General features: G+C 48.3%; 1 protein-coding gene across 2 annotated transcripts in view; it reads left to right on the top strand.

Moving 5' to 3' along the window:
- Positions 1 to 1422, top strand: part of LRRC75B (leucine rich repeat containing 75B) — a 6951-nt gene extending 5529 nt beyond the window's left edge. For both annotated transcript variants that reach the window (XM_019665385.1, XM_019665386.1), the window contains exon 4: positions 632 to 1422. In XM_019665385.1, coding sequence (XP_019520930.1) covers positions 632 to 1157 — 526 coding nt within the window. In that variant the 3' untranslated portion in view covers positions 1158 to 1422. The remainder of the gene's footprint in view (positions 1 to 631) is intronic.
- Positions 1423 to 13074: the final 11652 nt, after the last annotated feature.

Consider the following 13074-nt stretch of genomic DNA (forward strand, 5'->3'; position numbering starts at 1 on the left):
GCCCCAGCACCTCCCCTCTCACTTCCCGGGGCCTGTCCCCTCTCTAGCCTCCAAGACCTGAGGGACTAGCCTGATACCCTATTACCCTCATAGGAACACCTATCCTTACCCCCAAAGGGTTGACCTTAGAGGGGGCATGTGAAAAACGTGTGGGCTCAGGAGCTGGAGTGCCTCGATTTGGAGACCTGGCTCCCCACTTTGTGGTGTGTAACCATGGAAGTGTCACATCACCTCTCGGAGCGTCCGTTTTCTCCTCTGCAGAATGCAATCATTCCTACCCCACTGGGTTGGCATAAAAGTAAGCGAGACTATAAATGTGACAGGTGTGGCGATGCATTCACACAGTAGGTTTTTATAATAACAGCTCTTGGAGCCTGAACAGGTATGTATGTAATCCTCTCAACAGCCAGATCCCCTTTCACCAAAGGGGAAATTGAGGCTCAGAGAGGTTCCGAGCATTACCCATGGATAGCCATTTAGAAAGTAATCAGTTTGATCCCAGCTTGGCTCAACTGTAGGGCCTGGGCGTCCCCAGCTCCCTGGGCTGCCCTGGCAGGCCATTGTCTGTGGGCAGTGGGCCCTGGGCCGCGGGCCCTTGTTCAGTCTATCTCTGCCTGCGACCCTCCCACAGCGTCAAGAGCAGCCTGCAGAAGACTCTGCTGGGAAGGGAGACCGTGAACCTCTCGGGGATCCCCCTGTCCGTGCGGGATGTGCAGCACATCACGCACTACCTGGGCAGCCAGGGTGCTGGGCTCACGGTGCTGGACCTGAGCTTCACGGGGCTGAGCGATGAGCTGCTGCACCTGCTGCTGCCGGGCCTCTGGACGCTGCCCTGCCTCTCCCAGCTCCTGCTCAACGGCAACCGACTGACCCGGGCCGCCGCCCGCGAGCTCACGGAGGCCATCAAGGACACCACCAAGTTCCCTGCACTGGCCTGGGTGGACCTGGGCAACAACGTAGATGTGGCCTCCCTGCCCCAGCCCCTGCTGGTTGGCCTGCGCCGGCGGCTGAGCCAGCGCACCTCACTCCCCACTATCTATGAGGGCCTGGACCTCGAGCCTGAGGGCAGTGTGGCCCATGCCACCACTGCTGCCTCCACTTGGGGCTCTGCAGCTACCAAGCCGGGGTCTGAGCCCCAGGCCTGCTGCACCAGGTGACCCACCGCCCACCCTGGCTCCCGCCACCTAACTGACAATGCCTCCAGCCACATGGAATGGGGTGATGGAGGCCCCAGAGGCCACCCAGGCCCCCAGAGATCCAGTGCACCTGCTCCGCCTGGGATTAAAGGAATGGAAGGATAATGGACTAATCAGAGGCTGGATGATGAGCCCAGGCTGGGATCGCAGCCTCCTCTCAGCAGGAGGGGCTCAGCACCTGCTGTGCAGACCTCACAATAAAGGGTGATACCCCCTCTGCTTCAGCCTTTCTGCATCATGGACAGTGAGCACCAGCCCTGCTGCTGGGGTGAGGTGAAGGGGCAGTGGTGGTGGGGGGTGGGGGGACCAAGGCTCAGGGACCCTGCCCACCTGAAAGGGAGGGACCAAGCTCTCACTGACCTCCCTCCAGGTGCTCCCTGGGCAAGGCCCACACAGAGACCAAGGTGTGGGGGTCAGGTCCATCTGTGGGCTAGGGATTTAGAGGAGGCCTCCAAGGACCTGGCTCTCACATCTGGGCAGGGCTGGGGAGGGGCAAATTGGGAGCCCAGAGAGGGGCAAAGCTTGGAACGGAGCCCAGCGCTAGCTTATGCGTGAGCCCAGGCTGCTCACAAGGGGCCCTTAGGCTGGGCACAAGAGTGATGACAGGAGGCAAGGCTTGTTTCCTACAGGGCACAGCACTGCCCACTACCCCTGGTACCCACTCCCCAAGCCTCCTGTACTTGGTGAGCGAGCAACTCTGCAGGGTTAGGAGACACATTAGACCAGAGATGGAGAGCTTGTGTGTTCCCTCTAGGCCTCCGGGGCCTGCATGCACAGTCCTCCCCGTAGGGGATCCAAAGACAGCATGTAGCGGGTGGCAGTGGGTGCAGCCAATAGCAGGGATCTCTGGGACCAAGCAGTCCTAAGGCTGCCCAGGAGGTGGCCTGCTCCCAGCAGAGGGCCGTCTCCCCTTCTCACAAGCACCATCAGGGCAGGCTCCTGACCAGAAGCCTAACGCCATGGTCATCCTCACAGCCCTGTGGGGACAGCTGGAGTTCAGCCCAACTAGGTGTCAGGCACAGAAGAGGCAAAAAAGGAATTTAGAGATGTCCAGGGGGAAACTGAGTCCCAGAGCAGGGAAGCCAGTAGCCTATGGCTCCTGTGCAGACCCAGAAGGTCAGGTCTGGGGGCAATGGGACCCTGCTGGATAGGAGACACCTGGTGGCAGAGGGAAGCCTCGTGGGCCAAGGAGAAGGCAGGGGGCTTCCTGAGCCCGTGTTCCCCAGCCCACCAGCTCTGAACTTCCCCATTGTTCTGGCCATGAGACTGTGAGTTGGCGTGGACTACAGCCCATCCCCAGGTCGGCTGGTTGCCTAGCAGCCTCGTGGGCCAGAGGGAGGTGGCCAAGGTAAGGATGGGATGGTGTTGGTCCTAGGACTAGGCAGGAGGCAGTGAGGAAAAGGAGCTCCCCCTTCTATGCTGCATATCCTCCCCAGAGTCAGGCCCACTGGTCTTGCACTTTTGCTGGAACCCTGATCCGGAGTTGGTGAGAAAGGTGTGAAGAGCATCCTGTTAGCCCAGCTCTGTTCCTGACTTGAGTGTGACCTGACCAGGCCTACCCTTCTCAGGGCCTCGGGTCTCTCCCTCCTCCCTGGAGCTCTGGCTCCTCCCAGGCCTCCTTGCCTCATGGCTGGGGAGCTACAGAAGCATCTCCCTGTGCCCCTACCCTAGAAAGCGGGGGGGGGGGGGCTCGTCTGAGTGAGGCAAAGCACGGTGGGAGGTGGAAGGGGCCAGTGGAGAGGAAAACAACGGGGAAGCCGTGGCCGGGTAGGTTGATAAGCCTGCTGTCTCCTGTGACTCCTTGCTGGAAACATGTCAAGCTCCCTCCTGCCCTCTGGCCCTCCAGCCCTCTTCGCTTTCTGCCCGCCATTGGCCCGCATCCAGCCCACAAACCTTGAATGTTACCGCTCAGAGAGATTCCTACCAGGATGGTGAGAGGACCTGAGCTGGGTGTTGCCAGGCGAGCTCTGGGAGAATCCAGGCGGCGGCAGCTAGTCTTAATCTCCCCGCCTCTTGGACAGAGGCACTAGATGTAACAGCCGAGCTGGAGCATAAAACAGCTCAAGAGAAGAGGGCTGGCCTTGTTGCCATGCAGGTGTCCCTTCACGGGGCTCTCACATCGGGGCCTCAAGACCACCAGCGAGGCTACTCTACAGGCTGGGACACTCCAGGAAGCAGGGCTTGTGACTCATTGAGCCTGCCTGGCGGGCAGAGAGTGCCCACCAGGCCAGCTCCAGCCCAAGTTCCAGATGGGGGAGGTGGCAGGTGGGGGCCTCACTCAGGACAGTCCTCACCCAGTCCCAGTCTTGGAGGCAGACAGGCCCCGTCACCCGCTGACAGTGTGGTTCTCACAAGGCCTGTTCCCTCTTGGGAACTAGGTACACCAAGCCTCCCCTCATCCTGTTGGAGTGAGGATGACATAAGGTTTGGAAAGTGCCTGCCGTGCGGGGGGCACAGGGCAGGCGCTAGTCAGCATCAGCAGGGCCTCCACCCAGGGCTCTCTGGAGGGGAATGGCAGGAGGCCAAATCTTTGGGACTGGGTGGGCCTGAAGCCATTTATTTATTTAACGAGCACTTCTATAGCCTTCTCTGGGCCAGGTCCTGTTCCAATGGCTTTACACTCCTTTAATTCTCTTTGCACCTGAAAGAGGTGGGTGCTATTACCACCTTCGTTTTGTAGGTGAGTGAACTGAAACAGGGAGAGGTTAAATGACTCGTCCAAGGTCAAAGTCTCGGAACTAAAGGAGCTGGGATGTGAGCCAGCCTGCCTGGCTTCAGTCTGCAATGCTAATCCTGTGTGATGCTGCCTTTCCCACAGCCATCCCGGGGACCCAGGATTTACTGGAACTCCTGAGCAAGCCCCTTCCCAACTGGCCACTCGAGGCAGGAGACCACCATGGTGGTGTCCTGTGGCAGGCAGAAACAGATCTCCAGCTGTGCTGCCCCAGGAGCAAGACCAGGCAGGACCTCCGTGGGCCTCAGTTTCCTCGTGTGCTAAATGGGTGGGGAAGGGAGCAGTGAGGACCTGGGCTCTGCCCTCTTCCAGGATTGAAAGGGACTAAGTAGGAGTTGGTATTTTTCAGACTGCACAAAGACCAGCCTTGTACTCTGGGGTCGCGGATTCATGCCTACTTCTAGCAGTCCGGTTGGGACAGCTATAGGTGCCTTCACCTCTCGGGGCCTCAGCCTCCTCAGTCCTAAACCTGCTTTGCCAAGATGTTGAGATCATCTTGGGGCCTCAGCCTCCTCAGTCCTAAACCTGCTTTGCCAAGATGTTGAGATCATCATCTAAAGGGAATATGCAGAAAAGATACCTGTGCTCCACTGTGTACTGAAATACATTGAAGTGGACATACCAAGTGCAAGTGTTAAGTGTGCAATACAACACATTTTGACTTGTGTACATATCCATGAAAGCACCACCACAACCTAGACAACAAATGTATTTGTCACACCCAAACATGTCCTGTGTCCCTTGGTACGGCCTCCCTCCCTCCTCTCACCACCCATCCCCATCCACAAGAAACCATTGATCTGCTTTCTGTCCCTAGAGATCAGTTTATATTTTCTAGAGTTTTAGATATATGGAATCATACAGGTGCACTCTTTTTTTTTCCATATTTCTGTCACTCAGCATAACTACTTTGAGACTCCCGCAGTGTTGTTGCATGTATCAATAGTTCCTTTTTATAGTTGAGTAGTGTTTGATTGGATGGACGCACCACAATTTATCCATTCACCTGTTGATGGATATTTGTTTAGAATTTTTAGCTATTATAAATAAAGCTGCTATGAATATTCATTTTTGCAGGAACATATAATTCCTTTTCTCTTGGGTAGTGGTATCACAATAGTTTTTCTTTTGTTGTACTATCTTTGCCTGGTTTGGGTATCAGGGTGATGCTGGTCTCAAAGAATGAGTTGAGAAGTATTCCCCTCACTTCAATTTTTTTGGGAAGAGTTGGTATTATTTCTTCCTTACATATTTGGTAGAATTCCTCAGTGAAGAGACATGGGCTTGAAGTCTTCTTTGTGGGAAGATTTTCAACTACAATTCCAATTTCTTTCATAGATATAGAACTATTCAGGTTACCTATTCCTTCTTGAATGAGCATTGGTATTTTGGATCTTTTAATAAATTTGTCCATTTCATCTAAGTTGTTGAATTTGTTGGCATCAAGTTGTTCATAATGTTCCCTTTCAATACCTGTGGAATCTGTAGTAATCACCTCTCTCATTCCTGAGACTAGTAATTGTGTGTCTTTTTTTTTCTCTTTCCTGGTCAGTCTGGCTGGAGGTTTATCAATTTTATTGATTTTGTTAAAGAATCATCTTTTGGTTTCACTGATTTTTCCTTATTGTTCTTTTCTATTTCATTGATATCCACTTTGATCCTTATTTCCTTTCTTCTTCTTCCTTCAGATTTCATTGGCTCTTCTTTTTCTAGATTCCTAAATGAGCCTTCTTGTCTGATATAAATATAGCTGAGACATTTATCTGTGATCATTTTTTTCCTATCATATATGTATGTTTAGTGCTATAAATTACCCCCCCCCCCAAATTCTGCTTTAGTGGCACCCCACAAATTCTGAAATGTTGTGTTTCCATTTTTAAGCTGGTTCAAAAACTTTCTACTTTTTCTTTTTGTTTCTTCTTTGATCCATGGGTTATTCAGAAGTGTGTTATTTTGTTTCCAAATATGTAGAGATTTTTTTTTCCCCCAAGGATTTTTCTGTTAATGATTTCTAATTTAATTTCACTGACGTCAGACAACATAATTAATATGGCTTGAAGCCAATTTTGAATGTTGGTAAATGTTGTGTGCACTTGAGAAGAATGTGTATCCTGTTATTGTTGGGCAGTCCTATGAGTGTTAATAAAAAATTGATTTATGGTGTTGTTCAAGTCTTGCTGATTTTCTGCCTACTTGCTCTATCAATTATTGGAAGAGGAACCAAAATCTCTTACTATAATTGTATTTACCTATTTCTTGTTGCAGTTCTACCTGTTTTTGGCTTCATGTGTTTTGAAGCTTTATTATTAGGTGCATAAATGTTTAAGATTGTTACGGCTCCTTGATTAACTGACCCTATCACCAGTATGAAATCGCCTTCATTTCCCTGACAATATTCCTTGCTCTGACACCGACTTGTCTGATATTAATATAACTGTTCCAGCTTTCTTTTGACTAGCGCTAGCAATGGTATTATCTTTTGCCATCCTTTTACTTTTAACCTATTTATATCTTTATATTTTAAGACTGTCTCTTACAGGGTCTTGCTCTTTTTAAGTCCAATCTGACAATCTCTGCTTTTCAATTGGAGTGTTTATACTGTAGACTGAAAAAAAAGGATTTTATGGAAAGTAGTCTCTGATCATGGATTCCTAGCTGGGCAGGTCATGGTGGGTGGTCACCCTTCAGGGATTTAATTTCTTTAGTAAAAGGCTTTTTTTTGCCTCAAGCAAGCCCTGTCCATTGTTTCTGTGCATCTAAGTTAACCCATCTTTGAAATGCCCTTTCAAACCCCTCCTTGTAAAGTGTGAGAGCACTTAATCTTAACTAGCCTGTAATCCCATCCCCGCCTTGCTTTCTCCCACCTCCATAATCTTCCTTAAATTCCCCCCTTAATTTCAAAGCATAAAAGAAACTGCAAAACTGTTATTCTCTAGCATTTGAAATTTTGCTCCCTGGTATATGTCCTCAGTTTGGCTCAAATAAACTCCTAAAAATTCTCTACAGGTTTAGACATTTCTTGTATCAATATTTCCTTACACTCACACGCTGATCAGTATTCACATGCTGATCAGTATTCTGAATATTCAAGGAGGACCCTCTGCAGATCTGGGTTCTCTGTGCAGCTTTCTTCTCTCTGGTATTGTCCTATGCACTCTAGCTGCCTTGGCCTCTCTATACTCTTAGCTCTGACTCAACCCAGGTAGGCTAGCAGGGTCCTTCCGTTCGCATCCCTGTGCTGCAGCCTGGAAAATTCTCACAAGTAAGCCTGAAACCGGAGGCCAAACGAGTCCGGGGCTCATGCTGCATGCACCGCTCAGCCAATAGACAGACACAGGAGTTGGGTCAGAGAATAAGTGTTCCTTATCAGAGCACCAGTGGTCTGAGTAGGCAGCAGGTTAACACCTCCCAAAACTGCCTTAACATTCTCAGACCAGCTTGGGATATTTAAGGGAAAGTCTGGGCATTCCTCCAGAGGCCAAGTGACAGTTTACAGGGGTTTACATGGCACCTTCCCTATGACCACGTGATTCTATGGTGGAGTCAGCAACCCAGGAACAATGATGGGAGTAGCCTGGAAAGAATGCTAGACCATTGAGATTGTGATCAATAAGCTTAAAGGTATTAATCATAAGTTTCAGGGTAATTTTCTACAACAGAGAACTGGGTGGGACAGGGGACATTCCCAGCTCAATCTGCAGGGGGATGATCTATTGCTAAGCTTTAGGTCAAGGAAAGGTGAGGCTGGGACGTGGAGAGGCCTCTACTGTGGGGGTGCCAACTGGGCCCTGTTTCAAGCCCACCTTATTTTTCCCATTTCTTGGGGATTACTCTTCTTCAATGTCTGAGGGGTCTTTGTTTTTTTATTTTGTTGTTGTTGTTTGCCATGAGGGTAAATCCAGGTAATTACCTTCATCTTGGCCAGAAGCAGAAAAAAAGCCTATATGCTTTATTTTAAAAAGGTTTTGGAATACCCAGCAGGTGAGCGTAGAAGAATTCACTAAGAAGATTCACTAAGTCTTAGTGAATCAACTGAGTCTGAACTCTCCCTTGTAGACAATACACTGGAGGCTTGGAGAAAAGTGGTAGTGTAGGCGGTCAGAACCAGAATCCAGCTCTTCAATCGTGGTCTAGTTATCTTCTCAGGACCTCATCCTTTGTTCTAGATCTTCTTTATCTTACCAAGTTGTTTTCCATTTTAAAGTTATACATTGCAAAGAAAATACATGTCTTTTTAAAAAGAGAGAACTTAAATATTCAGACCTCTACATGGTCTTGAGTCTGTCCCTCTCCAATCTTGGCAAAAAGTTGAAGCTTATTCTCAGGAGGGGGTTAGAAGTTTTCTGGACTAGAAGGCCCTTCCAGTGACCTGGAAGACTACATGAATCTAGACATATTAAAATGCCAACAGTCCCCAGCCCTCTCCGCCGACTGAACTCCCAGAAGGATAGCAGTTCAAGGTAAACCTTCCTGACAAGAAACTGGAAGTTTTCTCCAGGGAATCTGATCAGCGCAAGAGGAGTCCTAAAGGTGTGGGTATTAGGGTTTTACCCCCAAAAGTTCAATCAGATCACCTTACAAAGATATTCAATGCCCCACTCTTAAATATAATTAGACTACCAATGATTGCCAGACAGCTACAGAAAGTCTGTAACATGAAAAACTACAAAAGAAAAACAAAAAGGGGGAAACATATCAGGCAGGGAGATAAAAGGCTCAATAAAGCATGTTAATATACTGAGAGATAAGATATTGTAACCAGGATACCAGGTACTATTTCAAAAAGGAGGGGGAAAAAAGGCACATTCAAGAATCAATTTGGGGAAATCTTCCATAAAGGAAGTCAAAAGATAAGAAGATAAGAAAAATGGGGGACCGTCTGAGTGGCACATTGGTTAAGAGTTGGCTTGGGACTAGAGCTCTGAGCAGCCGGGCCCTGGTTCAGATCCCACATGAGGGCCAGTAATGCTGCACCCTTTACAGCTAAGATGGTGAATAATAGCTCGACCTGAAGCTGGGCTGTCGTGAGTCGCCGGCGATGGTGTAGGCTGCAGTGGGGCTGGCTGGCAGCTGGAGTGCGCTTTCTTGAGCTGCCGTGAGCCACCATGCCGGGGAGCGACTGCCTCAGCGGAGAAGAGCGCAATGATAATACCAACATGGGCCAGTGAAGCGATGTCCTCCACTAGACTGAAGAACAAAAGGACAGCAACTTTCCCCTTCCTCGATTCCCCAACGCTGTTTCCTCCCCCAATTCCCCAATAAAATCTTTAAAAAAAAAAAAAGAAAAAAAAATGGGGAGTGGCAGAGAGAAAAGAGATAAAAACAAACCAGTCCAGGAGATCCAACATCTGATAACAGGAAATCCAGGAAGAAAAATCAGAAAAGCAAATGAAGGAAATCATTAAAGAATAATTCAAGGAGTTTCCCAGAAATAAAAGATGAGAGTCCATTCTGAAAGGATTCAACAAGGGCCTGGCACAATGCATGTGAACAGACCTCTGCCAAGGCACGTCATTTTGAACTTTCAGAACACTGGCAGCAGAAGGGAAAGAGTCACATACAAAGGATCAGGACTTGGAACAGCTTCAGGCTTCTCTAAAGCAGCACAAGATGCTAGATGAAAAAGTAACAGTGCCCTCAAAATTCTAAAGGAAAACGAATTCCAACCTAGAATTTCATACCCAATCAAATCAAGTATGAGACATTTTCAGACAGGCGGTCTCAAAAAACTACTTCCCATGCACCCTTTCTACAGCAGGACTCTACCAGAATGAGCTAATAAACCAAGAGGTTTCAGAGGAAACAGGAGATTCAACAGAGGTGTGGGGAGAGCCCACAGTGCCAGCAATACATGAAGCACAAGGGAGAGCTAGTACAGATTGGGACAGGTCAAGAAGGAATTGATAAAATAGCTATGTTGTCTTATATATGCTTGGGGTTGAATTAGTGATGGGGGTGGGGTGGGGAGACAGAAAAATAAATAAATAAAAATACAAGAGAATTACTAATTCCAGGGAAAAGTTCTGCAAGAAAGCAGTATAGTCCACTACCTGGCTCAGCTGTGAAATACCCAGCTGTAATAAACACCGAATCTAATCTAAGCAGAATTACAGTTAGATTACAGTATCAGGAGATAGATGATTGGGGAGTACGTGCAGGATAGGCAGGAGGAAGTCAGAGAAGTCAAAGGTAATGCCTAAAATGAATCACCAAGTAGTAACCTTGCAAATTTGTTTAAAGTGTGACGTGGAGGCAAATAGAAACGAAACTGAGACTGACAGGAACTACACTGAGGCAGGGAAAAGGGGTTAGAAGGGCAGGCAGGACAGGAGGGCTGCAGTTTCATAATAAACCTTGCAAAACTATTGCTCTTTCAATGTGAAGAACTGATTTTTTTCCCCCTAAAATGCAGGATATAAAACTATTTATAAAGCTGTGTTTTTGGTTAATTTTCTTTGTGAGAATCCCCTTCACTTTTTTTTTTTTGAAAGATTTTTATTGAGGAATTGGGGGATGGGAACAGTGCTGGGGAATTAGGGGAAGGGGAACAGACAAGTTGCTGCCCTTTTGTTCTTCAGTCTGTTCTTCAGTCCAGTTGTGGAGGACGTTGCTTCACTGGCCCAAGTTGGCACCATCATTGCGCTCTTCCCGGGCGAGGCAGATCAGTCGCTGGCTTCTGGACGGCTGCTCACGGTGGCTGCTGGCCGCTCATGCTGGCTGCACACAGTAGCCCATGGCAATCCACTGCCACAGGGGCTGCAGCCTATGCCATCGCCGGCGACTCACGGCAGCCCAGCTCCAGGTTGAGCTGTTGTTCAGCATCTTAGCTGTCGAGGGCAGTGTCATTGGCCCTCGTATGTGGGATCCGAACCAGTGCCCTCTAGCGTCCCAAGCCAGTTCTTAACCAATGCGCCACTCGGCTGGCCCTCCCGTTCACTTTTTGAGATCTAGGTAGGGTTACAGCTGGTTTTCACTGTATGTAGACTTGTGCAAGGCTGGTATTCCTGAGTGTATCCCAGAATGAACCATGTCCAAAGTCAGTTTTTCAGATCCAGGATGCAATTCACTATTAAGTGTAATATTATTATACAGTACTATTTATTGTAAAAGTATAACTTAAGTAGTGATCATACTAAGACATACTGTAGTCCAAGGACAAAATGTAGCCTCAGATATACAAATCAGAATTACTTAGGGCAGGGGCCAGCCGAATGGCTCAGTTGGTTTAGAGTTAGCTTAAGAGCATAAGCTCTGAGCAACGGGGCCGCCGGTTCGATTCCCACATGGACCAGTGATGCTGTGCCTGAGCTGAGCTGCCTGCCAATGGGTGGTGGGATGGCTCAGCTGGTGACAGCACGTGCTCCTAACAACAAGTCTGCCTGTTCGATGGTGGGCTATGTCTGTCCGCAACTAAGATTGAACTCGGCATCTTGAACTGAGCTGCCACCTAGATGGTTCAGTGGATAGAGCGTGTACTCTTAACAAATCTGCTGGTTCGACTCCCACATGAGATGGTGGCTACGCCCACCTGCAACTAAGATTGTAACAGCATCTTGAGCTTAGAGGCCATTGAACTGCCGACAGGCAGCCAGATGGCAACTGGCGCCCTTCACAACTAAGGCTGAAGAACAACTTGACTGGTCCCCCTCCCCCAATTCCCCAATTAAAAAAAAAAATTACTTAGAGCAGCCAGTTAGCTCAGTTGGAGTGCAGGCTCATAATACCAAGGTTGCTGGTTTGATCCCCACATGGGCATTGAGTTGTGCCCTCCACTACTAGATTGAAACAACTACTTGACTTGGATCTGATGGGTCCTGGAAAAAACACACTGTTCCCCAATAAAATTGAAAAAAAAATTACCTAGCTGTGGTGGCAAGGGCAGTGTTTTGAATGCAGATTCCTTGGCTCCACTCCAGGCCAACTACCATCTCTAAGGGTTGGGGCCTTGGAATCTTCATTTCTAACAAACTCCCCAGCTGATGTTGAAAACCACTGCTCCCACTCGCTCTATCAATCACTCAGGAGGCTTCAAGAATAAGCCAAATAAATCAATGTCTGTAAATCAAGGTGACCAGCACAGAAGCAGCAAAGTAGTCCACGCAGGGTACTAGTGGTTATGACAACTCCTGCCTGAAAGAACTCCATTTATAAAGACTTCAAAGAAATCCACTCTATATGCAACTCAACGAACAAGTTTTTCTTACCAGAAACCATCAATTCTTGGTCAAATCTAAAACAAATCAACTCCATTCAGTGAGGTGTCTTCTGAAATGGCCCCGGTCCTGGAGCCCCTCCTCTGGAGCAGCACTGCTTGGGGGTGGGGGGAGCCACCAGACACACTTTATTGGCTCAGAGGAGCTGGGGGGCACCTGGGGAAGACACACAGGGGCTGCTGCTGGGGGATGGTCTTGGAAACTTGACATGCCTGTGGCATATGACTGACACCCCTCCTCCTCCAAAGCTTGCTCCTTAGTTCTTTGTTATAGGAATAATATAGGGCCTGTCACCTCTTGGTATCATGATTATTATTTTTTAGCTGAGCCATCCTGCCACCTGTTGGCAGCTCAGCGGCTGCTCAGCTCGGGCCACTCGAACTGCTGTTGCTTAGAGCTCAAACTCTTGAGGGAGCTCTTAACCAACTGAGCCACTCGGCTGGCCCGGTATCATGATTATTAAACAAAGCTTGTTAGAAAATCCCTACTTGATGCCAGGTTACTAGATGTGTTGGATTTTCTTCTTCCATTACTTGAACAATCTGTTCAATGAGGATGTTCGGAGGGCCGATAATCGATCCCTTTTCAATAGTTTTTGCTGGAACTCATCCTATACTGAAGCCCTGCAAGAGCTCTTTTCGGTATTTGATGTCTTCAGGTTGCTTTTCTGATTTTTGTGTTTTTTGTCAGTATTTGCTTTGCATATGCTGCCCTCTCCACCATTGCTACATTAAAAACTGGCCGTGCCATCAATGCCGATGCTGTCATAAATGCACAAAAATCTGTCATCCCTCTCCCACCACCTCTGCCCGTTACCAAACTGCTTACAAAGCCAGTATAGGAGCCACAGATGTTGGCCACTAAGATTCTTTGAATTATCTTTTTTAAAATTTTTATTCATTTATTTATTTATTTTTAAAGATTTTTATTG

The sequence above is a fragment of the Hipposideros armiger genome, unplaced genomic scaffold (genome assembly GCF_001890085.2).
Source record: "Hipposideros armiger isolate ML-2016 unplaced genomic scaffold, ASM189008v1 scaffold_443, whole genome shotgun sequence".
Lineage (NCBI taxonomy): Eukaryota > Metazoa > Chordata > Mammalia > Chiroptera > Hipposideridae > Hipposideros > Hipposideros armiger.